This window comes from Microtus pennsylvanicus, chromosome 12 (genome assembly GCF_037038515.1).
Source record: "Microtus pennsylvanicus isolate mMicPen1 chromosome 12, mMicPen1.hap1, whole genome shotgun sequence".
Taxonomy (NCBI): Eukaryota; Metazoa; Chordata; class Mammalia; order Rodentia; family Cricetidae; genus Microtus; species Microtus pennsylvanicus.
In genome coordinates this window covers 89,257,626-89,284,542 of record NC_134590.1, presented here as the reverse complement: position 1 = coordinate 89,284,542, position 26,917 = coordinate 89,257,626, and the positions used below count along the sequence as shown (strand labels likewise).

At 43.3% G+C, this 26,917-nt stretch overlaps 2 protein-coding genes across 3 annotated transcripts in view; both read left to right on the top strand.

The window, feature by feature from the left end:
• Nucleotides 1–2,448, top strand: part of Psme4 (proteasome activator subunit 4) — a 113,599-nt gene extending 111,151 nt beyond the window's left edge. The window contains exons 46-47 of the mRNA XM_075942510.1: nucleotides 415–553; nucleotides 1,754–2,448. Coding sequence (XP_075798625.1) covers nucleotides 415–549 — 135 coding nt within the window. The 3' untranslated portion in view covers nucleotides 550–553; nucleotides 1,754–2,448. The remainder of the gene's footprint in view (nucleotides 1–414; nucleotides 554–1,753) is intronic.
• Nucleotides 2,449–5,939: 3,491 nt separating this feature from the next.
• Nucleotides 5,940–16,365, top strand: Gpr75 (G protein-coupled receptor 75). 2 transcript variants are annotated; one of them, XM_075942509.1, is made up of 3 exons: nucleotides 5,940–6,250; nucleotides 11,466–11,601; nucleotides 11,725–16,365. In XM_075942509.1, the coding sequence occupies exon 3, from the start codon at nucleotides 11,851–11,853 to the stop codon at nucleotides 13,474–13,476; it is 1,626 nt and encodes a 541-aa protein (XP_075798624.1). In that variant the 5' UTR covers nucleotides 5,940–6,250; nucleotides 11,466–11,601; nucleotides 11,725–11,850; the 3' UTR covers nucleotides 13,477–16,365. The 2 variants fall into 2 exon arrangements, with proteins under 2 accessions (XP_075798624.1, XP_075798623.1); XM_075942508.1 differs by lacking the exon at nucleotides 11,466–11,601 and having other exon boundaries at nucleotides 5,941–6,250.
• Nucleotides 16,366–26,917: the final 10,552 nt, after the last annotated feature.

Below are 26,917 nucleotides of genomic sequence, written 5' to 3'. Positions count from 1 at the left end.
TCCTTTCTAAACCAACATTAAGAGCACTGTTAGCATTAGTTACAAAGTTAGGTTTCATGTTATTGTTATTCTGGAATTTTATATCTGGAAAGTCTCTCACCTCAATGAAGGCTAATGTTAAACTAGAAATAGTCTTGAGCACCCATGCTCCTAAGCTAAGCAGGTCACTTTGTAAGTACAGCATGTATTGAAACTGGTGTAGCAATGTGGCAGTGCATTGCGGTGCCTTGTCCCGATGTGAAGCTAGTAATTCCGCAGATGATTGTGGTCTGGAGACAGAAAATGGACTTGCTTTCCTAACATCGTAGCATTTGCAGTGTGAGGGGTGAGGTCTACGTGGATTCTGATGTAGCTGAAGATACCGGCATTTAACCCTGGTTCTTAGAGCTTAAAATGTGCATGGGTTGATTACAGATGACTGTAAAGAAGACCTTATCCAATTTCCGAAGGACGCACCATGACAACTGGCAAGAACACAAGCAGCAGTTCACTGACGACCAGCTGCTTGTTCTCACTGACCTCCTTGTGTCACCGTGCTATTATGCATAGAGAGGTGAGTTACATGTGACAGCCTCACAGGTGTCATCCCACTGATGGCGGAGAAAGAGTATCTACAAGGTTTTAAACCTTGCTGCCATTTTAGATGTAATTGCTTAGGTAAAGTGGAGAGACTTGTTTGTTTTGACTTTTTAAGACAGGGATAGCTGTGTAGACAGGCTAACCTTGCATCCGGATAGTTCCCCACCTTAGCCTCATGGTACTAGCTTTGCAGTTGTGTGCAGCACTGACTGCTTGTGAACATGGCTTCTGAGGTGCGGAGATAGACAGTTCAGAGACAGAGCCCAAATTTAGCAGATGAGACCCTGGGTTCAGTTCCCAGAACTGAGGTAAACAATGATGGCCTGTGCCTTTACCCTCGGGATTTTATTGGGTGGGCTGGTTGGTTGATTTCTTGTGACAGTGCCTCACTGGAACTCGAAGCCCTCCTGCCTGTGCAGCCATTCCAGGTATTTGTTTCTATATTCCACTAATCTCAGAGTTTAAAACCAGCCCTGGGTTACAGACTGATATTCTGTCTCAATAAATAAGTATGTCTTTTGCTTATTTCTATGGGAAATAAGTCCCATAGAATTTTTCAGAATTTTGTTTCCATTTTTAGACAGGCAATTTATGTGTCTGCTTTAGTACAGTTAGAAAATAAGTAAGCTGCACTAGCAGCCTGAGATAGTCAGGGTGAAAGAAAATAAACCATAGTCCAGATTGCTTCCTGAGTTAGACATTTGGGGTTGTAGTGGGAGCTCTGCACTCTCCAGTCATGAAAACTCTTCATGTGCGTGCTGTGCTCATGGGTCAGGAGAGGGAGCTGAGGTGCAGACGGGTGTAAGTGTGGTCGCTGGGTCAGGTGCAAGTGCTCCAGCCCATCATCTGTATTCTCTTTTGTTTGTCTGGTTTTTGCTTTTTACTTTTAAAAAGAGTCTTTGTAGCCCTGGCTATCCTAGAATTCATTATGTTGATCAGGTGGCCTCAAGCTCATTCTGCCTCTCTCCCTTCCAGAGTGCTGGTATTAAAAACAATCCTCACCGTGCACAACTCATCTAGATAAAGTCAAAAATGGGCTATTACCCTCTGGAAGGAGGGAGCCAGCAAGTCTTTGGGTAGAGAAGGGTTGGGAAAAATGAAGAAAATCTATGTGGTGGGATTTTAGAATTGAGTGCTTTATTACCTAACAGATTTTTTTTTCTCCGTAATGCAGATGGCTAGTCCTGATTTTGGGCTCAATTCATCAAAAATTCCAGCTCCTCAGGTACCATCTGTGGTTGGCTCTCTGCAGGTCTCACAACTCAGCCTCAGTTGAGCTCTCGTCATTTTAGCGGCTTCTGCGCTCACAGGTTCTCAACTGCCATTTGATTTCCCAAAACTTGTCTTGAAGTGTTCTCAGAATACTGGTCACTTTTTTTTCTTTGAGGCATATGACAAAGTCACAAAGTCTCAGACTAGAAATAATCCAATACGATCATGGCATCATGACCAAACAGCCTAGAAGCTTGTTAAAAAACAAAACAATTCCCTTAGAATGGAGACTACTTACCAGTAGTAATGTTGGTCCTGTCATTTCATTCATTTCAAATTAGTTTGAATTCTTCCTCAGAGGCAATTGGGTTTACTGGTAGTAGGCCATGGGCCATGAATCTGAAGTCTGGACAGCCTTGTGTCTGGAGAGCCATGAAGAGAAAAGGATCAAAGGGGGCAAGTCTCAGAATCAACTTGTGACCTGACAGATTGTTTGACCACATTGCAGAAGTCTGTGTCTGTGTCTCCACAGACTGGAGTTTTTGGTGCTGAATAAGAGCCAATTGCTGAAAAACTGGGGTTTGATGAATAAATTTTAGACTGATTTGTATGTGTATACAATGTGTGATTTTAAAAATAAAGAACAACATCAATAAACACCTTGGCTGGTTGCTTTCTGCCCTAGTCCTCACAAATACTGTTTTGCACCTCACCTTGAAATGTGTTGCACTTCATATAAATGGACTATTGCTGTGTTTATGGAAATTTTCTTTTAATCTTTCTCTCTCTCACACTCCTTCCCCCTCACTCGCCCCTTTTCTCTCCTCACCCTGCCTGCTTGCAGAATCATTGAAACTAATAAGACTTGGTACTTGACTTGTTTAGTGTGTTACATAGATGTAAAAGATTGTATAAGCCATAGAGATAACATTGGCAAGACTTTGTACAGATGCAGCCGTTAACACGAACCAATATGTGACTGGTTTGTAAAGATTCACACACAACTTTTTACTATGGCACTTTGTACCTCCAGAATACCATTTTTTGATGTGTGTTTTAAAATTATTTTATCTTCTCATGTTACAAAAGCTGAACTGTGGGATTTTTTTAAGTTCATTTAATATTAGAATATCTGGATTTTTATGTACTTTTTTTGCGTGTATCTCTAAATGGTAACATGTTTGCCCTGTCCCAACTTTATAAAGTGCAAGGTATGTTGTAGGTGGAAGAGCTGACGAATGTCATCTTGTGACACACCCTTAAAGGAGCACTACAGTATATTTTTTAGTCTTTACATGCTGAGCATCCCAACACAGCAGTGGTCTTGGTACAGTATTGAAGTGTCAGCATACACAGGCATAATCCCTGTATAGAGTAGTGCCTAACTGACTATTTCAATTGTGTAACTAGTTGAAATCCCAATAAAAAGGATTGTTTTTAATGCCTGACTTTTTTTCTTCATTAAGAGAAGACAGTTTTGTAGGCAGCAACTTTTGTGGATTACTTGCCTTCTTGGGTTTAGATCTGTGAATTTCTTCCCTTTGGCCAGAATGAATGTAACTCTGCCCTGTTGAGTGTAATAGCAGGCTCAGTGGGCATGCTCTACGTCCTCATTAGCCACGTGACTAGTGACTAACACATTACTGAAGGCTTTGAATTGTTGCCCACTTCAGCCTTTTCTCTTTTTTTCCTAGTTTGTGTGTTTATTAGTTTTATTATGGAATTATTATTCCTCCCAAGGGAGAATACTCCAGCATTTTCTAACTAAGCTACATAAAAATATGCTTTTGCAATGGCTCCTAAGTGGAAATTTAAAAAAATTAAAAAAGATGAAGTGCTTGGTAGTCAGCATGTTCCTTAGTTAAAATTTTGCTGGGTGACATTCTATTGGTTTCACCAACATCTTTTTGAAGTGCCAGGGTGTGGCACTACCAGAAATCAAAACATTCTGGATCCTGAGCCAGAAGACTACAGAGTAAGAGTCTAAAATCTCAAAAAAGCTCCGTATTGGTTTAGTCTATCAGTGACGAATACTCGGTGAAAACTAAGATCTGGATTCCACTCAATTGAAAAGCAGAGTCCCTTAATCTGAGTGCCCAGCATGCTCCTTGGTAACTACAATATCAGGTTTGTTGCTTATTGGCTTGACATTTCCCCCAGTTTATGCTTGAATTTTGAAATTAAATGTTCTATCATTACATGATTAATTTTGTACAAGTGGTCCCAAGTTAGGGGCAGAGAAAAGAACAGGATGGCTAATACTATCTAATGCAGCTCTTAGAATATGTGATTCATTCAGAAGGTGGAGATAGAGGATCAGGGACTATGTCAGTAAGGCACAAGCTGGCAGGGATCAGAGAGGCAAACGGGTTTAGAAAGCCATTGTTGGCTGGATTGGAAAGAGCATAGGTTTCTGTGAACTATGAGTAAGGAAAGGAGAAAATATATGGATTTGTAAGATCAAATCTTTCTTTAGTTTCTGAAGGGTTCCTTTGAAAAAGAATGACTGCAGATCATATTTAGGATGTTTTCTTCACTATTAATGTTCAGAGAGTTCAGCTGTAGGGCCTGCCTAACACAGCAGAGTCCCTGAGTCCAACCCCAGCACTTGGGCGTGGGGGTTACCTTTGTAGATTTCTGTGGTGTTCTGAGTATTGCTCCATCGTTGACTATCACAGTAGTTTTCCATTTGCAGTACTTCAGAGTACGCTGCAGTGCCTCTCCACACCGCACATTTTAAAGCTTTTCTTATATTGGAGCATGTGCCCAGCGAATGTGAACATTTTATTTTATTGGCCTTGATATGTGCTTTCCCAAAATTGACATGGTAATGCGTGTCAACTGGTTTGAGCTGGAATGCTAGTTTTGTTACTGTATTGTCAGCCCTGGTAGTTTGCAGATTTTGCCTTTTGTATTATTAGTATACCAGTATTCTTCATCCAGTTTATCCACCTTACTGCTATATTTTATGAACATACTATGTTGTATTTCTGAGTAACTCCACATAGCTCTAGAACCATGTGCCCCAATGCCTTCCTTTCCTAGAGCTCTGGGTCCTATGCAGTGGAGATTGTGTTGTTTTCAATATGAGGTACCACTGATGGCTCCAGTCCAACCTCAACGCTTTGTTACCACTGACGGCTAAATGGAGATCACGCACGAAGCAGTCCATTTATGTGGAGAGACATATAATTCTGGTCAGAATTTCTGCTCTAACTTCTAATTGGTTTTTTTTTCCCCTCTCAATTGTTTCTAGTGCCCAGTGTTGCCCTTACTGATGACATGTTTCAGAGGTGATAGATTGTTAAGTGTCTGGGGAGTAGAACATGATTTATGTGAAAATTAGTTGGGAATTTTTCTTGAATATTCTTTTTCTAAACAGAATTCTGAAATTTCACAAAGCCCTCCAGCATGTTAGCAAAAAGTAGAGGGAAAATTAAGTTTCTTTGAATCTTGTCACTAGTTTGCATTTCTAAAGAAAAACTGAACAGAAAATGGAGGGGGTTGTAGTAGCAACGGTGCCAGAAAATACTTCACCTGGATGGAATCAAGGTTTCTGATTTCTAGTACCACCGTTCTCTATTTCTAAATAGCAGATAAGACTAGAAAAGTAGAAGAGCCCAAGGCAGGAATCCTGAAGGAATGAATGAGATGTTTTGTGCCCATAATAACAAACTAAGGAGTGTGTGTTGTTTGGTGACTCGGCTAATATTAAAGCCAAACTGAGTTTGTTACTTTAGACGTGTCGGCTATAGGAGATGAGAAGTTACTAGTCTGATTTTTTGTTGTTGTTGTTTATTAAAATAGGTAGGCCTAGCTGAATTGCACAATTGCTTTTCAAGATTTTCACACTCAACACAATTTAATTTATAGCTTCTGTTTTCTGTTTTACTTTGCATCCATCCTTCCTTACTATATCTAAGACACATAACGTGTGTTGAAATTGATTTAAATTGTTATAATGACTTGGCAGCCTAGTGAGAAAGCCAAGGCCACAGGCACTCTGAGCTGCCTAGGGAGGCCCATAGAGAGCCATTCATCTCAGACTCTCCATCGCCACCTAAGGCAAGCCCTTACCTCAGGGTTGCACGGTGCCTGGCGTCTCTGCCTTAACTGTCTCCCTTGCTGTATGTGTCACAGTCAGTCTCAGGCAGCCCCGGGGTCCGGGCGCACGCCCACGAGGCTGAAGCTGGCTCTGCGCACTTCACAGTCCGGGCGGCCGGCTGGCAGGGAGGGTGCGGGCAGGCGGGGCGGCCAGGGTTGGAGGGAGGGGCCGCGCCCCATGTTCGGCTGGTGACTGCGCCTTCCGCCCCGGCTCGCCTAGGCTCCCGGGATGCGCGGAGGTGGAGGCGGCGATGGCGACGATTCCTCTAGCCGGGCAGCATTCAGGCCTCCGGGCGCAGTTGGGGTCGCGGCTGCAACACGGAGGAGGAAGGGCTGCGCTGCGGCCAGCGGGCAGGTGAGAGGCCGTGGGCCCAGACCAGAGGGACTCTGAGGCAGGAGGGAGCGGGGAGCAAGCAGAGCTTGGCCTGACAGGATGCGCACCTGTGTTAGCGTGCAGCCTGCAGGAAGCTCCTAGGCTCTAAATTGATGAAGCACAACCCACCACCACAAGCCTGAGTCCAAGCATCCCTGGAGAGGCCTAGGCCGGTCTTTCCTTCAATTCTAGAGAGCCCCCACCCATTGCCAATCACTGGTGGATGTAAATCTGCAATCTCCCAGTCCATTGTGCTTCTCAACCACCTCATCAATCAAGCAGAGACTCAGGTCTTCCCACCCCACCAGCTATTGGCAATCTCAAGGGGGTAGTTTAGCTGGCTAGAAAGAATGGGAGATTTGAAATATCTTACTGACCTTGGGCAAGTTATCTAGCCACTCTGAGGTTTCCCAGATCCTTTCAAATTAGTGGGAACAGAACAGAACTTTGTTCTGTGTGATGGTTAGGCTCAAAAAAATGCCTGCCATGAAGAAACGACACTTACTGGGGGTGGGATAAATTAGAATAACCCAATAAGTCATGTGGTAGCTTGTAAGGCTTATAAATGTCCAAACGTTTGCTTCAAAAATAAAAACAACACGGTATTAGGAACACATCACACAGGGATCTTGATATGTAGCCCAGGGTGGTCTTGCCTCCGCCTAATGAGTGCTTGGGATTACAGGCTGTATCATCACATCCAGCTTTTCAAACATCTTGTTCTGTTGGTTTTGCAACAAGAGTTGCTTGGTTGGCCTGGAGCTTGCTACTTAGACCAGCCTGGTCTCCCTACCACAGAGATCTACCTGCTTCTGCCTCCTGAGCACTGGAATTCAAATCCTGTGCCACACCCAAATTTTACTAAGGATTGACACTATGCAGTGTTTGGAGTTCCTGGTTCTTCTAGTTACTTCAGCATCCCTCCTCAACTGTAATCAGATGCATGCAATAAAGTCTCACCATATGTGTGTAATCTAGACTAGAAACTTGCTGTATAATCCTGGCTGACTTTGAGTTCATGATTCTCTTGGCCCAGCCTTCCCATATGTGTGCCACTACACTCTGCTTATTCTGTCTTACTGTCGTTAATATATATGCTTAAAACTGGTGTTCTGGGCTGGTGAGATGGCTAATCCTGAAGACTCACATGATGGAAGCAGAGACCCAACTTCCACAAATTATCCTCAGAACTCTACATGCGTGCCTGTCTTAGTTAGACTTTCTCTGCTATGATAAAGCACTGACCAAAGCCACTTGGGGAGAAAAAGGATTGTTTTATTTTAGAGCTTGTAGTGCAGCACACAAAGTCAGGGCAGGAACTCGAGGCAGGAACTGATGCAGATGCTTTGGAGGATTGCTGTTTATTGGCTTTTTTCATGTCTTACTCAGCCTGTACCCAGAAACACCCACAGCCCACATCATTATCAGTTAAGAAAATTCACCAAAGCCAGGCAGCGGTGGTGCTCACTTTTAATCCCAATACTTGGGAGGCAGAGACAAGCGGATCTCCAGAGTTACAGAAAAACCCAGTCTTGACAAACCAAGAAAAAAAGAAGGAGGAAAGGAAAGGAAAGGAAAGGAAAGGAAAGGAAAGGAAAGGAAAGGAAAGGAAAGGAAAGGAAAGGAAAGGAAAGGAAAGGAAAGGAAAGGAAAGGAAAGGAAAGGAAAGGAAAGGAAAAGAAAGGAACCATAAGCTTGTCCACAGTTGAGGCTCCTTCTTTCAAAATGGCCCTAGATGTGTTGACTTGACATAGAACTAAGTAAGCACAGTGCAACAGTAAATACACATGCTAAAATAGATAAACACAATAAAAATATAATTAAAACTGGTTTTATAACCTAAAATCGTTCTGATACAGCTTATTGGAAATAATATTTAATGTTTAGGAATAGTTAACCAGTATTGACTTTGTCCCAAAACATTGAACACAACACACACACACAAGATTTTATGTGTGTATATATATATATATATATATATATATATATATATATATATATATATATGTTTTGTCATTTTTTTTGAGACAGGGTTTTCTCTGTGTCAGAGTCCTAACTTTCCTGAAACTCACTCTGTAGACCAGAATTCCCAGAGATCCACCTGTCTCTGCCTCCCGAGTGCTGGGGTTAAAGGCGTGTGCCACCACCACCATCTGGTTTATGTTTTTGTTTTGTTCTTAATTTCCTCTTAAAGTTCCAAGAGTTAGTACTCTGCTCTGGTTTGACTTTCTCTCCTGTTCTTTTATTGGTTTTGAAGATTTGTGTTCCAAGAACTTTTACTTGGGAACAGAATTTTAATACTTAATAGTATTGTTTTGAGAGGTAAGTGAAGTTTGATATCTTATATAAAGCTTCAAGTATGAGAGCATAGGATGTAATAATAGCAATTCGATAAATGATAGCTATTGTAATTTAGCTTTGAGCCACAGATCCCTCTTGAGTGAGTGCGTGTGTGTGTGTGTGTAATGGAGTTAAAGAATGTGGGCTTTGAGAAGCAATTGCTTAATTCATATGGAAGTTCTGCCACCTTGCTGAATGGTCTCTCCAACTGGGTTTCCTCATCTTCACAATGGAGATAGAGATATCACTATGGGGCTTTGGGGAAAGTCAGCAGTGTAAACCCTGAGAACAGTGCCCAACATATCATAAACACTTTCTAAACAGACACTGACAGTTGTGCTGACAGATTATATTGCTGTTATTTCCTAACATGGAGTTGTATATATTTTTAATTGATTGTGCAACATTGCTCTCATAATAATTTCAAATCATCTTCTCAACCCCTAAGACCTCGTGGATTATCACTAAGCTATAACACCCAGCCTTTCTTACTCTAGATTCAGTGTCCACCCCTACCCCCTCCCCGGCTCCTTCCCTCTCTCCCCACTGTTCTTTCTTTCCCCTGATTACTGTGGGTGCCCTATCATCTCATCCTCCACATCTATAGTTGGGGTCTTGGAACTTCCACCATTCCACTTCATTATTGCCTTATTTCTCTAAGACCACGATTCCACATTCACAAAGTTTATACTTTCTCTGGCCCAGATTCTTGCTACTCTAGTATCTCTGATCTCCTAACTTCCCAGATGTGTTTTTCTTCTTCTTCCCTTTTCATAAATTAACTCCAATGTACATTTTTTTAAACCACCAGCAAGACACTGTTGTTGTTCATTGTAACAATATCAAAAGAGTTTACAGGCATGTAGTCTTAAACTAAAAGCAACAAGAGCTGTCTATTATTAATTGATAATAATATTTTTTCTAGATTTATACTTTTATCTCCCATAGAACTTAGTTTAAAGAAAGCTTATTTTGCAGAAAAGTTGGTGTCACAGTGCAATGAAGTAATTTACCATAGTATGTGTTCTGCAGCCCATGGACACTGCAGCGGCCAAGGCTGCTTCTGTCTTACTTAATGAGGGGCACAATGGTTGGTCACACGGCTCTCCCCAAACTGATCTGATTCTCACTGCCAAGGCTGTACTTGTTGTGGTTAAATGCTGAAAGGCTACTATTGTAGGCAGTCCATAGCTGTTGCTTGGAGCCCCAGTAATCCCTCATTAACTGGACTCAGTCTGCACCCCATGGTCCAGCAGCTAAAGGGTTGGCACTGGAGACCTCTGGGTTCCAGCTTAAGCTGATGGTTAAATATTCTGAGGATAGGCTCTGAACCTCCCTAGTGTCGTGGCTTATTCCTGCAGTGTTAAATTAAAGCAAATGTTTTCCAGTTGTCAAGTGTAGAGCACTAAATGTTATCTGTCTTTCTGGAGTCCTGTTTGGGAGAGGATGGACAGCAGACCACACACATCTGTAGGGTTGGGAACAGTGAAGATTGGTGTGGGCATTACATTTCCTTTCATAAGAGAGAGAAATGGCCAGCCCAAGCCTTTTTTCTGTCTCTCCCACGAAGAGGCAGCTTCTGCCTCACTCCATTCTCCCCAATTCTCCCCTTCCCTGTTCTCTCTCTGTCTCTCTCATTTCTGTTTCTCTCTTCTTTCCCCCTTCTCCCCTCACCCCCTCTCCCTTTCTCTTCCATAGCCCATTAAATAAATATCCAACCCCAAAAGAAGCGGGGAGGATTGTGGAAAGAAATAAAGAGCAAGAAGGTGCCAGGCGGTGGTGGCGCACACCTTTAATCCCAGCACTCGGGAGGCAGAGGCAGCTGGATCTCTGTGAGTTCGAGGCCAGCCTGGTCTACAGAGCTAGTTCCAGGACAGGCTCCAAAGCCACAGAGAAATCCTGTCTTGAAAAACCAAAAAAAAAAAAAAAAAAAAAAAAAAAGCAAGGAGGTTATTCTTTGAATGTACCAAGTGCTTCTTCATCATCTGTGTGTAATTAGCAACTCACACAATACTGTGTGGTTAATATAGTTAAGTTAATGAATACAGAATTCATACCTCCTATTTAATGAGAGGATATTCCTGTTGTAATAATAACTAGCACTTAGAGTTTATATAATGCTTCTTAAAAGTTTTATTTTTAAGGTATGTGTATATGTGTGGGGGAGGTGCCTGTATGAATGTAAATGTCTATGAAGTCCAGGAAAAGGCGTCTGATTCTCTGGAGTTGGACCATCCAGCATGGATCCTAGAACTGGAACCTGGGTTCTCTGCAAGAGCAATACATACTTTTAACCACTAAGCCTTCTCTCTAGCCCTCATAGTGGTATGGTGTGTGTTTGTATGTGTGCGTGCATGCGTGCGCATGGGCATGTTTGCTAGTGATCAAACACCAAACCTCCTATATGCTGGACAGGTATAGTACCATTGTGCTACATCTTCAGACTCCAAAGCGTTGCTTTGCACCTTGGAAATTACAAATATAATCTCAGACACCTTTTGTTACTTTAATGTTTTTCTTCTTCTCTCAAATGTAGTCAGGACTTTTCTTTTTCAAAGGAGGGTTTTCAATTGACTAAGAACTTAACTCTCAAACTAGGAAAAAAAATAAATGCTGAGAAATAGAGCTTTCTCCTTAGAGAAAATAACGGGATTTGTTATTGATTTATAAGCGTTTATTGAAGGGTCACATCGTGTGTGAACAATACCCTTCTGCTTGTATTCCAAGCACAGCCTGCTGCTTGCTCAGTCCTGCTGCAGAGGCCTACTCTCTGCTTCCCAAGCTGTTCATTCTCCCTGCCCATCACCTTTCACCCAGCTGGCTTCTCCTCACCAAAGCTCCTTTCTTCCTTTCCCAGCCCCTCCCCAAGAGATACAGTCAGTACTCCTTGTCCCTGGCTGTGGTCCCTGCTACCGTGCTGATGTAACTCCTCTGAGGACGAGATCATGGACTTGCAATGGAGAAGTCATGTTCCTGTGTGTCTCCAGTGCCTGGTTTGGGATGTCTTTTCTGTGGTAGAATTTGTGACATGCTTTTCAAAGCAATAGAGATGACAATTTTGAATGCTTTTGTGAAATGGAATGAGTTGCCATGCTCACTAATCCCTTTCTGTGCAGGCATATCTTCCTTGGCCCTCTTTTGGCACATGCCCCTCGTCTGTGAGTTGAAGTCTTGACTCTCTTCCTGTTGGTTTTTGTTTTGTTTTTTGTTTTTGAGAACACAAAAGACACCTCTCTCTGAAGATGAACTCAAGCGTCCCCCTTCGGAACGCTGCCAATGCTACCTTGCCGTACATGCCTCCCTCGCAGGGAGGAGGCAACGGCACTTCTCTACAGGAGGATCTTCGAGACTTCATCCACACGGCCACCTTGGTGACTTGCACTTTCCTGCTTGCTGTCGTCTTCTGTCTGGGCTCCTACGGCAACTTTATTGTCTTCTTGTCTTTCTTTGACCCCGCCTTCAGGAAGTTCAGAACCAACTTTGATTTCATGATCTTAAACCTGTCTTTCTGTGATCTCTTCATCTGTGGGATTACGGCTCCCATGTTCACCTTCGTGCTGTTCTTCAGCTCAGCCAGGAGCATCCCGGAAACATTCTGCTTCACCTTCCACCTTACCAGCTCAGGCTTCATCATCATGTCCCTCAAGATGGTGGCTGCAATCGCCCTGCACCGGCTCCGAATGGTGCTAGGGAAACAACCTAATTGCACGGCCTCCTTTTCCTGCATCTTGCTCCTCACCCTGCTTCTCTGGGCCACCAGTTTTACCCTTGCCACCTTGGCTACGTTGAGAACCAGTAAGTCTCACCTTTGTCTCCCCATGTCCAGTCTGATGGCTGGGGAAGGGAAAGCCATTCTGTCTCTGTATGTTGTTGACTTTACCTTCTGTGTTGCTGTGGTGTCTGTCTCTTACATCCTGATTGCGCAGACACTTCGGAAGAACGCTCAAGTGAAAAAGTGCCCCCCTGTGATCACAGTCGATGCTTCTAAACCACAGCCTTTCGTGGGGGCAGCTGTGAAGGGAGGTGGAGATCCTGCGCAGTGCACGGTGCCAGCTCTGTACCGGAACCAGAATTACAATAAACTGCAGCACGCTCAGACTCTTGGGTACACTAAGAACCCCAGCCAGATGCAGATCCCTTCCGCCAATCGACTCCAGCTGGTATCAGCCATCAACCTTTCCACTGCCAAGGACTCCAAAGCCGTGGTCACCTGTGTGGTCATAGTGTTGTCGGTCCTGGTGTGCTGTCTTCCTCTGGGGATTTCCCTGCTGCAGGTGGCTCTGTCTGACAACGGGAGCTTCATCCTATACCAGTTTGAACTGTTCGGATTTACTCTGATATTTTTCAAGTCCGGATTAAATCCCTTTATATATTCTCGGAACAGTGCGGGGCTGAGACGGAAAGTGCTCTGGTGTCTCCAGAACATCGGCCTGGGCTTTCTCTGCTGCAAACAGAAGACGCGACTTCGAGCCATGGGCAAAGGGAACCTTGAAATCAACAGAAACAAATCTTCCCATCACGAGACAAACTCCGCCTACATGCTGTCTCCAAAGCCACAGAAGAAATTTGTGGACCAGGCTTGCGGCCCAAGTCACTCAAAGGAAAGTGTGGCAAGTCCCAAAGCGTCCGCCAGACACCAGCACTGCGGCCAGAGCAGCTCGACCCCCATCAACACCCGGATTGAACCTTACTACAGCATCTACGGCAGCAGCCCCTCCCAGGAGGAAAGCAGTCTGGGGAAGTTACAGACGGTCAACTCTTTCGGGTTTGCCAGTTCCTACATCGTCATGCACTACTACACCACGAACGACCTGATGCAGGAGTACGACAGCGCAGCGGCCACGCAGATCCCCATCCCCTCTGTCTAAATCCCAAGGCCGGGGAAGCCTTGGGAAGATGTTGAGGCCAGTGGCAAAGCAAAACTTGAAGAGTTGGCTGGAGAGTTGACCGTTAGATTTTCTTTTGTCTGAGATGTTAGCATCTGGATTTGCTTCGTGGTTTCCTGACCTTTTACAATTTGATGTAAAAGCTTGTTTCCATTTTTGCCCCGATGTGTGTCCCAGTCTTTTGTACTGAACTACTAAGAAGACACCAGGAACAGTCCTGTGATGGCAGCCTTTCAGTCAGTGTTATGGGTCCTGAAATACGAATGGCCGCATCTTTAAAGGGGTCTGGAAAATGGTCTTTCGGACGTGTTATTTTTATAAACATATGGAATTTGACTCTTTGAAGTACTGAAATAGAAAACAGGATGCTTTTTTTGGTGGCAAGTTGATTTGAATAAAAAGCTTATTGTTAAGGCAGACACTAGAAATGTGTTACTTGTACTGCTGTCCTTATCGGAAGTCCTCAGCCAGTGTGAGGCCCTCCCCTTATAAGGCAGTTACCTAACAACACCGAGTTGGGATTCTTGTCACTTCTTAACTGTACACATTGTTGTTTTGTGTCAACTGAGTAGCTAGCTTTACAAAGTGTTTTTGGTTTTGTTGTTTTGTGTATTGAGTAGCTAGCTTTACAAAGTGTTTTTGGTTTTGTTGTTTTGTGTCAACTGAGTAGCTAGCTTTACAAAGTGTTTTTGGTAGTTACCAGTTAATTGCTGTTTCAGAAGGATCTTAACTGGGAATCCACTATGGGGCACTGTTCTGAGAGAGCAGACACGGTGTGTCTCAGCAGTTTGTCTGTGGGAGGCAGTGTATCCATACATTTAACACTAACTACCCTTATTTAACAAGACGTAGGGATGCACTCGCGGAAGGGGGGATGACATAAGCTTTCCTTCTGTACGAGGAGAATTTAGTAGAGAGCCACCTGACAGTGTTCATATAGATATTAAAAAATAACCCTTTGGATTTAAATATTGCTATGGAAAAAAATTTCAAGGTGATCTATTAATATTTTCAGATGGAGGTTTTCAAGTTTTTCCTTATTCTATTTGTATGGGGCTGGAGATTGAGCCTAGGTCCTTGTGCATGTTAGGCAACCAGTCTATCACTGAAGTACACCCCTAACCCCAAACTAATTGTTTTATATTCTCTCATTTACCTTAAACTGGAAATGAGCAACTATGTTATTCCTACACCTCAGACTAGTTTTCTTAGGTCCACTGATGCCTAGGAGAACAACTGAAATCACATTTTTAATGTAAAAACATTTTGGTCATGCAGTTAGAATTTGAACTCACTAACTTTGGATTTTAGAATGCTAACTGTTAGACCCAAAACAGAGTATCTTTACAAACTGTTATATCCAACTAGTATTCTCAAAGCTCAGAAGTGCAAGGAACAGAAAGCCCTCAGAGCAGAACACTCTCTCCCGGGCTCTGCCCAAACTCCAAGATGGCAGGAGGTGCTGAGAGGTGGAGTAGCTCCTGAGCCAGAGCAAGCCTAGCTAGAGCTAGCGGCTCCAGCCACAGTCAGCTCAGGGCTATAAACCCTTTTCTTCCTTCCTTTCTCTATTTTTCTACCAAGGTTTATAGCATATCCACTCTCCTTTATCTTGGTATTTGGATTCTCTTTGGAAATCACTCTTTCCTGTGGCAACTGTGTTTTATAGATTCAGCACAACATGGTTCCCACTAATATTCCCCTGAGACAGATTCAGCAAAGAATTAAAATATTGAAGACATCTAATATCCTCTCCCAAAATCACTTGGAGAATTTTGGCAAATTACCAACTAGACTGTTTTCTTTTCTCTTCTTTTAGGAGAGGATTTCTTTGTATAGCTTTGGCTGTCCTGGAATTAGCTCTTTAGACCAGGCTGGCCTGAACTTGGAGATCCTCCTGTCTCTGCCTCCCAAGAGGCACCAATTAGACTTTTGTCTTAATTGAAAACTTAGCATTAAGTCCAATAAAGCAAGCAAATTTGTAATAATACCAATGCACACTTTTAAAGGTATATATCTCTGGGGCTTGGGAGATGGCTCAGAGGTTAAGACTTCTTGTTCTTCCAGAGGATCCAGGTTCAGTTCTCAGCACCGACACAGCGGCATAGCCGCCTGTAATCCCAGTTCTCTGGGACCTGGCCCCTTCTCCTGACTGCCATGGGCACCACATACATATGATGCACAGACGTAAATGCAGGCAAAACACTCAAACACATTAAAATAAAATTAAATCTTTAAAATATTTTAAAAATTATGTTCATAAAAAAGGTATCTCTTTTGAGGGAGCAGACGTTTAAAATGTGACTTAACAAAAGACTATAAAAATTACTACTTGTAAATTTTTAAATGCTAGGTTTCCTTGTGTGACCTTTATGTTTGAAATGATTTGACTAGCATGGGGCCCATTTTTTAAGAAGTAAAACATACACAACAAAGAAGACAGAGCATGCACACAGAGAGTGTTCAGTTTCTTTATGTTCATCAAGAAATTATTTAGTTTGCATGCAATAGGTAGTGGGCTAGATTCCTGGCTCCCCTCCTATCTGTAGAGAGATAAAACTTGTTTCTTCCTAAGCTCCATATGTCTGTCTGTACCAGTATAATGGTCATATTGACATAGGCAGACATATATAACTTGTCACCTCATAAGGGCTAAAAAATATTATAAGTCAAAGTAATGAGAATTCAGTTGAATATGATTAATTTGCAGGATACATTAATTTTTCTCTTGAAGCTTACTGTGTGCAAATTATATATCTCTAAAATGTTTTATAGTAAGTGTTCTCATGTTAACCATTAGGCCAGATTTCTATTTCTGATGTTTTAATGTGCTTTTAAAATAAGTTTGGAAAATAAAAGTACTGCAAATCCTAACTTTCGGGTCTTTTTTTGTTTGTTCTGTTATTTATTTATTTATTTTGAGACAGGATCTTACTATATAGTATAGGCTATATATATATATAGTATAGGCTAGCCTCCAACTCCTCCTGCTCCTACTTCCTCATCAGTGAAGCAGCGTGTATGCTAGCACAAGCTGCTGAAAAATCAAGTTTCCATACGGTGTCCTGTGTAACCTCTCAACTATGCAGCCTAGGCTGGTCTCAAGCGTGTAGATCCCATCTCAACTCCCAAGTGCTGGGACTGCAGGAATGCACGCGGTGGTGTGAATGAGAATGGCCCCTACGGGCTCAGGGAATGGCACTCCTCGTAGGTGTGGCCTTGTTGGAGTGGGTGTAGCCTTATTAGAAGAAGCACGTCACTAGGGTGGGCTTTTCCATTGCAAGCCAGTCCCAGTGGCCCACTGTCTCTTCCTGCTGCCTGCCAACCTGAATGTAAAACTCTCAATTCCTCTCCAGAATCATGTCTGCCTATGTGCCACCTTGCTTCCCACTATGATGGCAATGAACTAAACCTCTGTAAGCATGCCCCAGTGTTTTCCTTTATAAGAGTTGCCATGGTCATGGTGTCTCTGTTCTCTTTCTCTCCTTCCCTGCCCCCACCCAGGTGTGTGTGCGTTGAGCACTGGGGATCGAATCCAGGACCTGGCACATGCTAGACAATGTTCTGCCACTTAGATTACCTTATATTTCCGTCCTGTCCCTTAAAAACCATTAGAGTGTGACAGTGGTCACTTTTGCACAATGACTATGTTCAGCCTTAGATAAAAAAAAAACAAAACAGTTATCTTTGAGAAATAAAATAACTTGTTTGCCCATAGTTTGAAGCATCTGTGGTCATACTAAGAATAATTAACCCCAGAATCTTATTTACTAGACTGTTTCCCAGCAGGGCTGGGGATGCTTAAACCTAGTTCTTCATACATACTGGACAAGTGCTACCACTGACCTACATCCTCAGCCATGGTTTATTACATTTGTGTGTGTGTGCCACAAAGTATGTATAGAGGTCTGAGGACAACCTCAAAAGTTGTCTCTACCCCTACCATGTGGGTCTCAGGGATCAAACTCAGGAACTCATCCTTAAGAGCCAGTGACTTTACCCTCTGATCTCTTTTATATTCCCAGTGCCCCTTTTTATTTTCTGAGATGATCTCACAAGGTTTCCCAAGCTGGCCTTGAACTTACTTTGTACCCTGGGAATACCTTGAACGGATCCCCCTCCCTTGCTCTCCTGATGTATCTGTGACATAGAACCTCACTACTAAGCTTGGCTTAGCAACCTCTTTAAAATGAGATTAACCTGGAACAAATATATAGTTTGTTTCTTTGTTTTTTAGAACTTTTAGTTTCTCAACCAAGGTTTTATCTAGTGGAAATTTAAACTGAGGAACTGTAGTAAGAAAAGGTTAGGCATCTACAAAGTCGCCTGTGGTCAGGGCTGTATGACAAGGGCACAAGAACGATTCCACAGCAAGAATGATATATTCATTACTTTCCTCTTTGTGCAGTCCAGGACTCAGCTGATAGAATCGTGCTGTCCACATTTAGGGTGGGTCTTCCAATCTCAGTCCAACCTAGCGATAGTCCCATAGACCTGCCCAGAGCTTTGTCTTTTCAGTCATTTTAGTTCCGGTCAAGGTAACAACCAATTTTCACCAGGGTCGCCAAGCTACTGTTACTGTTAACTCCACAACAAGCCCTCGTGACACCTATACAGCCAGTGACTGTCCATAGAGATACCACTCTCTTGGTTGTCCATAGTTCACACACACACACACACACACACCCAGGAAGTGGCACTTCTGTGCACAGAGAGGATTAGAAGTCACAGTCCATTCTACTGTGCCTTCCCCCGAAGTCAGGACTAGGAGAAGACTCCATCTGTGGTCTGGAGAGATGGTTCAGTCATTAGAGACTAGGCTCACAACCTAAATGTCAAGAAGATGAAATTTTGGTTCTGCTAATGAAATACAGACCCAGAGTTCTCGGCAGCAGCATCTTTGTGACCAGTCACTTGCTGTTTAGGTGTCAAGAGGGCTTGTTACTGCCAGATAATGGCAACACTAGCACCATCATCCTCCCTCCTGAGACAATACAGCCGCTCAGTTAAAGACATTTCCTAGGGCTGGGGATATAGCTCAGTGGTACAGCCTCTGACTGTCACATGCAGGGTCCTGGACTTGATGCCTACACACACACACACACACACACACACACACACACACGAGGGATGATGCAGAGTCAAGATGTCAAGCAGTATTCTCAGTGATATTCATTACTCTTCTAATTCAATTCCTATTGTGATATGAGCTAAAGTTTAAATTCTCCCCAACAAACATTTTATAAAAATAGTAAGGGAAATAGAGAGGGCAAACACATCTTCATAAAGAAGATAAAGAAAAAAGCGTGGGCGCTATAAAAGATTGCTTGCTTCTATTTTTGTCAGGAAGCTGCTGCTGGTATTTCCCAACTCCTCATCTCTATCCCTGATAGCCTAATGATAGCCTAACTAGTACACTGTCCATAGTCTGAGGGTTAGGGTTCTTTCCCAGTCTAGCTTATCAATTAAAGAGGCAGGAAAGATAAAAACAAAAAACAAAAGAAGATTTCATTCATGTACACACTGGGAAGAGGAAAAGATTTTGGGTCTTATGAGCCTAGAGTAGATCTGAAACTTAAAGCTTGGAGATGGAGAAAGACTGCTGAAGGCTGGGTCTCATTTTGTCCTCATGCCAACCGGGAACTCACTCTATAATGCAGGATGAACTGGAATACACAGCATCCTTCTGAACCCCAGGTTTACAGGACTGTGTCACCAGCTTGAGGTTTAAATAGAGAACGAACTGAGGCAGTGGGAAGGAAGTCTGAATAAGCTGAGGAGTCCTTGTCGAGGTGGCCCTGGGTTAGTCACCATGTCACTGTTTCTGCAAGGTGCCTGGAGATCAGGCTCATGGTTGAGGAGGTTCCCGTGAGGAATCTTGTTTCTGCTTCAAAGGGTAGCCTTGATTTTATGGATAATTTTCTAACCCTCAGTCCCTTTTCTCTGAGGCTTTGCTCTTCCTGGAATAGAGGTGAGTGCAATCTTTGGACAGTGGATTATCCTTCCGTCCTAAGGGGATCAGATAGGTTGAGCACGTGTTGCTTTACCTGCTTCTCTTCCCAGCATGTGCGCTGTCTTCCTCTGCTGTTCACTATCATTCACTGCGAATTGCTTGTAAAAGACTTCATCATACAGTAGTGGGTGATGGCCCGTGATGGTAGTGCACGCCTTTAATCCCAGCACTCGGGAGGTAGAGACGGCAGATCTCTGTGAGTTCGAGGCCAGCCTGGTCTACAAGAGGTAGTTCTGGGATGGGCTCCAAAGCCACAGAGAAACCCTGTCTCGAAAAACCAAAAAAAAAAAAAAAAAAAGTGGGTGACTAAATCTTTGATTAGTTTATTTATTAGTTATTAGTTAGGTGGCTAGTTCTTTATGATTTCCTGGGCCTGGTCTTTTGCTCTAAAACTGTGGTTATAATTGTTAGGTTTGGAGGGGGAGGAGAGGAGATTTGAGAGGGAAGCAAGGAGTTGAATTGTCCCTCAGGCAAGAAGTTTATTAATGGGCCATCCAGATGGCTCAGCAGGTAACACACTTGCTGCCAAGCCTGATGACCTAAATTGAACACTGGACCCACGCTGGAAGAAAACTCACTTCTGCAGGGTCTTCTGAACACCACACCCGTGTTGTCCTTTGCACACACGCACCTGAGTGTGCACACACAGAAACACTCTCAAGTCTATTAATACTGTTGGCGGTGGCAGCACACCAGTGAGAGGGGCCGGAAATACAGCTTCAGCCTCAGAAGACAAAGGGAGCTGTTATCCTTGAAGGCCTTCAGGGGAAGAGAAGAGACAAGCCTAACTAGACTTAGTGTGTGGTTTTTGCTCCATGACCCGGGAAGTGAATTGGGGCACCTGTGACATGCTTTATGATAAGGCTCGTTCTTTCTCTGGATTGGGAAGTAGGTGTAAAATGCGACAGTAGTCCAACTGCCTTCACGGTTGGGTGGCGTCAGAGGACCAGATGTGTTCTTATCAGCTCTTCCTGCAGTGGGCCTCCTTACCTGGAGGCCAGTTTCTCTGTCTATACGATATGGCATTTTGTTTATGTATATAAAAAGATAAAGAATCCGAAATGGCATTATGGAAAGGAGGATGTGGGGGTGCCAAGGACTGGTAAATGTTGAAGCCATTCTGGATAGGAAGCCCCTAGTATGGTAGTTAGGAGGTGCTCCTTGGTTCCAAAGCTGGTATCTAAGTCACACATTTAGATGTTTGCCTTTCTGGTATGACTTCTTATCAGGGCCCTAATACCATAATGAAGGCCCCACCTTATGACCCAGTTTGACCTAACTGCATCCCTTGAAATTTTATCTCCTAATATAGACACACAGTGCACAAGGGTTAACAATGTATTTGTGAGAACATAGTTCAGGCCACGTAGTTATCTGTGATGACTATTTATTATATTACTAATTAATATAACTGTCTTCTCACAAGAATAAAGCTCCATTAGGAACATCCCTCATACCTGTGAGTTCTTGGCACTAGTGGGTCTGTGTTTGTTTTAAGATATAATCGCATATTTGAGTTCAGACTAGCCTTGAACTTACTGGGTAGGCCAGGGTGGCCTCAAACTCTTGCAGTCTTCCTGCCCTGGCATTCTCAATGTTAGGATTATAGGTATGCGCCATTATGCGTGGTGGGAAACAACTTTTGAATAAATTAGTCAACTAATCAGTAACTGAATGGAATGATGCATGGCAGTCTATGTAGCTACTGCATCTTGCCAGTGCCTTTTGTTTTCTCTATCTATCTGGCCACTGGTTTTGATTTCAGCTGACAAGGGCTACAGCATACTTTCACTGTTCTTCCTTGAGTGTATGAATTCTCCAGCCCTGTGCCATAGCTAAGTTTGCAGGGATCTTGAGTAGTACGAGGTAGTACAAAGGCCCATTAGAGCGATGACATTATGCTGACTGGGAGCAAGTGAGCAGGGATATAAATTTAATCAAAATAAAGGACCCTTCTACTTCAGCAAATTTTCTAGGACTTGAGTGGTGTGAGACATGCAGAGAGATTCCTTCTGGTCCCTTACAAGCAAGAATAAATGCAATGCTCCATGGGCCTATTTGGGTTCTGGGGGCAGCACACCACACTCCTCACTTGGCTGTGCCTCTCCTGCCCACTGTGCTTGGAACGCTCTTCGTTTTGAGTGGGGCCTGGAACCGTAGATGGTTCCTCAGCAGGCCCAGGCCACTGTGCACGGTGCTCTACCACTTGGACTATAGGATCCAGCAGATCTAATAGCATTTGAAATATCAGTGGCAAATAGGGGATGTTGTCGAAAGCCTGTGTCAGGAATATATATGCCATGAATGAATCACAGCAGCAGTCCTGGAGATTTTAGAGAAGCGTGTAATAGGCCCCCAGACCTTAGCACAACCGTCTCCATGAAGACAGTGCCATTTGGGCTGTAAAGCTCACATGTAGACAGCACCACCCACCAGAACTAAGACCAAGGCCTAAGTCCATAGTTTTGGGAAAGTCTCTAAATGTACTAACCTTGCATTTTGGCTTCTGAGGTTCTGCTCTGGGTTCTTGTTAACTGAAGTATGTCAACACAGTACACAGTGTTTGTGTTTAAAAGCACACCCCAAGAAAGGATCAGGGCTAGATTGGGGTTTTGAACACTAGACTTTCTATTGGCTTAAACCCGAGTTCGAGCAGTTTTCTCTGGTGAATGTTCCACATTCCTGGAGATCCCAGAGATCAAACCTTGAGACATCGAGGGTCTCAGAGCAAGGAAGGAACAAGGAAGAGTGCAGTGGTCAGGGGACTTTTAGAGTGCGCACAACCCGAAACTTTCCAGGTCTCCAGGGCTCAACCACTGCCAAACACTTCAGAGAGGTCTGACACCTCAACCCCAAAAGGAAAAAAGTTAAAGTTGCCTGATATGTCACCTCCAGAGGTGAGTCTGGTTAAGAAACCTTCTGTTTGGACACATAGAAGAGGACAGATGTGGCTGCTGATCCAGTATCTGGGATCCAGGTGAGATTTACTGAATCCCTCTGTCTGTCCAGGTGTGTGAATGGTGGCCACCCCTAGGTGTTTTTACTGTGTGTCCATGTTGTCTATTTTTTTTTTTGTCAGTTCTGTTTTCTGTATTGTGGTTTTCTCTGATGTGGGAACCTCTTTGTTTAAGACCTGTGCCCCACATTGTTGGAGAAAGAAATCCTTTTAGTTCTGCCAGGTCACCCAGAGAAACCCCCATACCCTCTACCTGTCTCACTCTGGAACCCAGTCAGGGTTGGTCCTTCTGTGGAAGTGGGGAGAAGCCACTTCTTGTCCAGAGCCCCCTGCTGTCTAAGTGGAATGCACACAGGCAGGAGGAGATAGTTCCCCAGGGAGCTCCACTCCATGCCTGCTCTAAGCATCCTCAGGGAAGAGGAAAATTCCTCTGAACAGAGCCAGAAGGAAAGGAGAAAGTCTACTGCTTTCCCTTTCATGATTTATGTCATCTTTTAAACCAATGATCAGTAAGATCCACCATTCTCTGAAAACAACAACAACAACAACAACAAAAAAAAAAACCAAAAAACTGTCCTGGGGTGGAGAGGGAGATTGCTGCCAGGTAACACAGCCTGGACAAAACATATTTTCCCCTCTGTCCAACACTGACCAAGGAGACTTTAAGCAATTTTCACTAGGTACTTTTTAGAAAGATTAAAGACAGCCACTAAAAAGATTTTCTTGGTTACAGATAATAAAAAATGTTTGAGTTAACTCGCTGAACATAGCGGACAATGAGGACTACTGAGAACTCAAGAACAATGGCAATGGGTTTTTGTTGTTGCCCAAAGGTCATACCACTACTAGGGCCCTGCCAATCTGAGTGGCCTCTGCTGCCTCCTGGGGACATGGTGCTGTCTGGGTCAGGGCTGTTGCTGAGGGCCATGTCTGGGTCTGTGACCCTACCCCAGCCAAGGTCTGTGTTGATGTCTGTGGCTCTGGTACCATTGAAGGCAATGCTGATGCCAGGGCTCTGGGCCACCACCTGTGGCCATGTTGGTGCCCTAGGGTCTTGTTACCCTTACCAATCTGAGTGACCTGTGCAACCACACAGGGTTGGGCCTGGGATGCTTCTGTGGGCCATGTCTGGGACCGTGGTCCAACAGCAGCCACGGTCTGGACTGATGTCTGTGGTTCATATTACCACAGGAGGTCATAGGAACCATACATGTTGAAATCCGAGGGCCATGTTGAGCCAGCCCTGTCCGTCACTGGTGCCAGGATAGCTGGCCCTGCCCCTCACTGGACACTGCAGCAGAACTGGTGCCACCTCCCCATAGGACAGCTGATTGCAGCACACAGAGAGCTGGCCCCAGTGGTATGGGCCTTGGAGAGCTGGCTCTGCCCCTCACCTGAGGTGATAGCCCCAGTGGCCCAGAGCAAACAGCTCAGCTCCCACCCAGGTCCACATCCTGGGCCTTGGGTTGGTCCACCCTAACTCCTACCCCATCCATGACCTGCTGGAGTAAAGACCTAAACAGAGAACTCTCAGCAGAGGAATCTAAAATGGCTGAAAGACACTTAAGGAAATGTTCAACATCCTTAGTCATCAGAGAAATGCAAATCCAAACAACTCTTAGATTCCATCTTACACCTGAAAGAATGGCCAAGATTAAAAACACTGATGACAACTTATGCTGGAGAGGTTGTGGGGAAAAGGGAACACTTCTGCATTGCTGGTAGGAATGCAAGCTGGTGCAACGCCTTTGGATATCAGTGTGGCGATTTCTCAGAAAATCAGGAAACAACCTTCCTTAAGACCCAGTAATACCATTTCTGGGTATATATCCAAAGGATGCTCAATTGTGCCACAAGGACATGTGCTCAGCTATGTTCACAGCAGCTTTGTTTGTCATAGCCAGAACCTGGAAACAACCTAAATGCCCCTCAACCAAAGAATGGAGTACTACACAGCAGAAAAAAATAATGACATCTTAAAATGTTGCAGGAAAATGGATGGAGCTAGAAAACATATTGAGTGAGGTAACCCAAACCCAGAAAGACAATTATCACATGTACTCACTCATAGGTGGTTTTTAAACATAAAGCAAAGAAAGCCAGCCTACAAACCACAATCCCAGAGAATTTAGACAACAATGAGAACACTAAGAGAGACTTACATAGATCTAATCTACATGGGAAGTGGAAAAAGACAAGATCTCCTGAGTAAATTAGGAGCATGGGGACCTTGGGGGAGGGTTAAGGGGGGGAAGGGAGAGGCAAGGAGGGGAGCAGAGAAAAATGTAGAGCCCAATAAATATCAATAAAAAAAAAAGGGAAAAACAACTGTGGTCGGGCAGTGGTGGTGCATGTCTTTAAGCGCAGACCAAGGCTGGCCTGGTCTACAAAGCGAGCTCCAGGACAGGCAGGACTGTTCCACAGACAAACCGAATCTCGAAAAGCTAAACAAAACAAAACAATTGAGTCCCAGGAACCCAGCTGTCTGAATTCTTTTAATGTCGGGAGATGTGTTCACAGGGTTTGGAGTGCATCATAGCTGAAACAAAGCTTTGAAAATAACTTAAAGTTAGTCTAAGATGTTTTTGTTAAATAACTTTGAGATGAAAAAACCTAAGAAGACAAGGACAATCTAGAGTTTTAAAAGGCACATAGTTGAGAGAGGAACTCCTTAAGGTCAGGGATCAAGAACCAAGCATCCAAATCGTCACTAGCTGACATGCTTTTCTTGCTAGGATTGGTTGATGACCACAGTGATGAGTAATTCCTTATACCCATCTCTGCCCTCAACCTCCTGATATAAAAAACTTTTGATGAGTGGGTATGTACCCTAAAGTAGAGCTGACTGATTCTTTTTCATCCATATAAGTTTAGATTTGTGATTCCTTTACGATTTCTTATAAGATTATCTTTCAAGATAAGTAATAAAGTGATTGTTCTTTCTCTGTAACCGCAAAATGCAGCCTGCCAGTAAAAGAATTTATTGCTTGCTTACACAATGTTAATCTGTAACAAGTTGCTCGGGTGTTAGTGTACGTGGGTTCTTGGGGTTTGTTTTTCACCTGTAATACATCAAATGTTTACTCATGTAAAAGATATGGAAAACATGATATTTTTACTTATACTCATTGTAATCATTCACTTGAAAAACAGAATGTATCCACATTGTAATTTTTATATTGCCTGAAAGATTTTGCTGTGGTATATAAGCTGTAATGAAAAGAATATAGAGAGAGTTAAAATGAGTTAGAAGGAAGACAAGAATGAGTTAAAAGGAAAATATCCTTGCCTTATTTATCTCTTTCACTTGACTGTCTTCTATGTAAAGATAAAATTAGAAGGAAAATATCAAGAATAAGAGAAGGAAATCACCAGGAAAATAAAGAATAGAGAATGGAAACGAAGAATAAAGGTATGAAGGAAACCATCAAAAGTGTGTCTTTTCCCCTTAACCACCTCAGATAGAAAAGTCATAAAAGAGCAACTCTGTGGATTCCCTTTGAGTCCTGTGCTGCTGGAGCCTGACCCTCCAGGCAGTGCACCAATGAACTGCATCCCCAGTCCCCAGCTGCAGTACTTCTCAACCTTCCTGATGTTGTGACCCTTCATAACAGTTCATTCATGCTGATCCCAACTGATGGATATTTGTATACTGTGTCAAAAAATGTATTGCTGTGATTGTTGTAATAAAAAAGCTGAACAGCCAATAGCTAGACAGGGGGTATAGCTAGGATTTCAGAGGAGAGAAAGGAAAAAGAAAAGGAATCTAGGTGTGCAAGAGACACTAGGAGTCCTGGAGAGGACACAGGAAGTGCAAGATGGAAGAGAGGTAATGCCATGTGATAGAATGTAGATTAACATAAATGGGTTAATTTAAGCTATAAGACCCAGTTAGCAACAAGTCTATGGGCGAAGCTTTCATAATTAGGAGGTCTCCATGTTTAATTTGGGAGCTGGCTGGTGGGACAGAAAAAGACTTGTTATACCCAACCATAAAATTATTTTTGTTGTTACTTCATAACTGTAATTTTGCTACTCTCATGAATTGTAACATAATTATCTGTGTTTTCCGATGGTTGTAGGTGACCCCTGTGAAAGACTCATTCGACCCCCAAAGGCATCATAAACAAGGTTGCGAACCACTCTTCTAGAAACGGACTTAGGGTCTTATATATAGCAGGCAGAGGCTTTAGCACTAAACTTCCTCCTCAGCCATTAAGGAATTTACTTATTTCTGAGACAAGGTCTCTTGCAGCCCAGGATGGCTTCAAACTCACTATTTAGCAGAAGATGACCTTGAACTTCTGATTTTCCCATGCCCATTTCACAATGTTGGGATTATAAAGTATATGCCACTAGACCTGGCCATAAGTCTTTTCTTAGTATAGCTTTTATCAAAAGTATTGTTTTACAGGAGTAGTCTCGTCACTTTTTTTTTGTTTTGACTTTTTAATTAG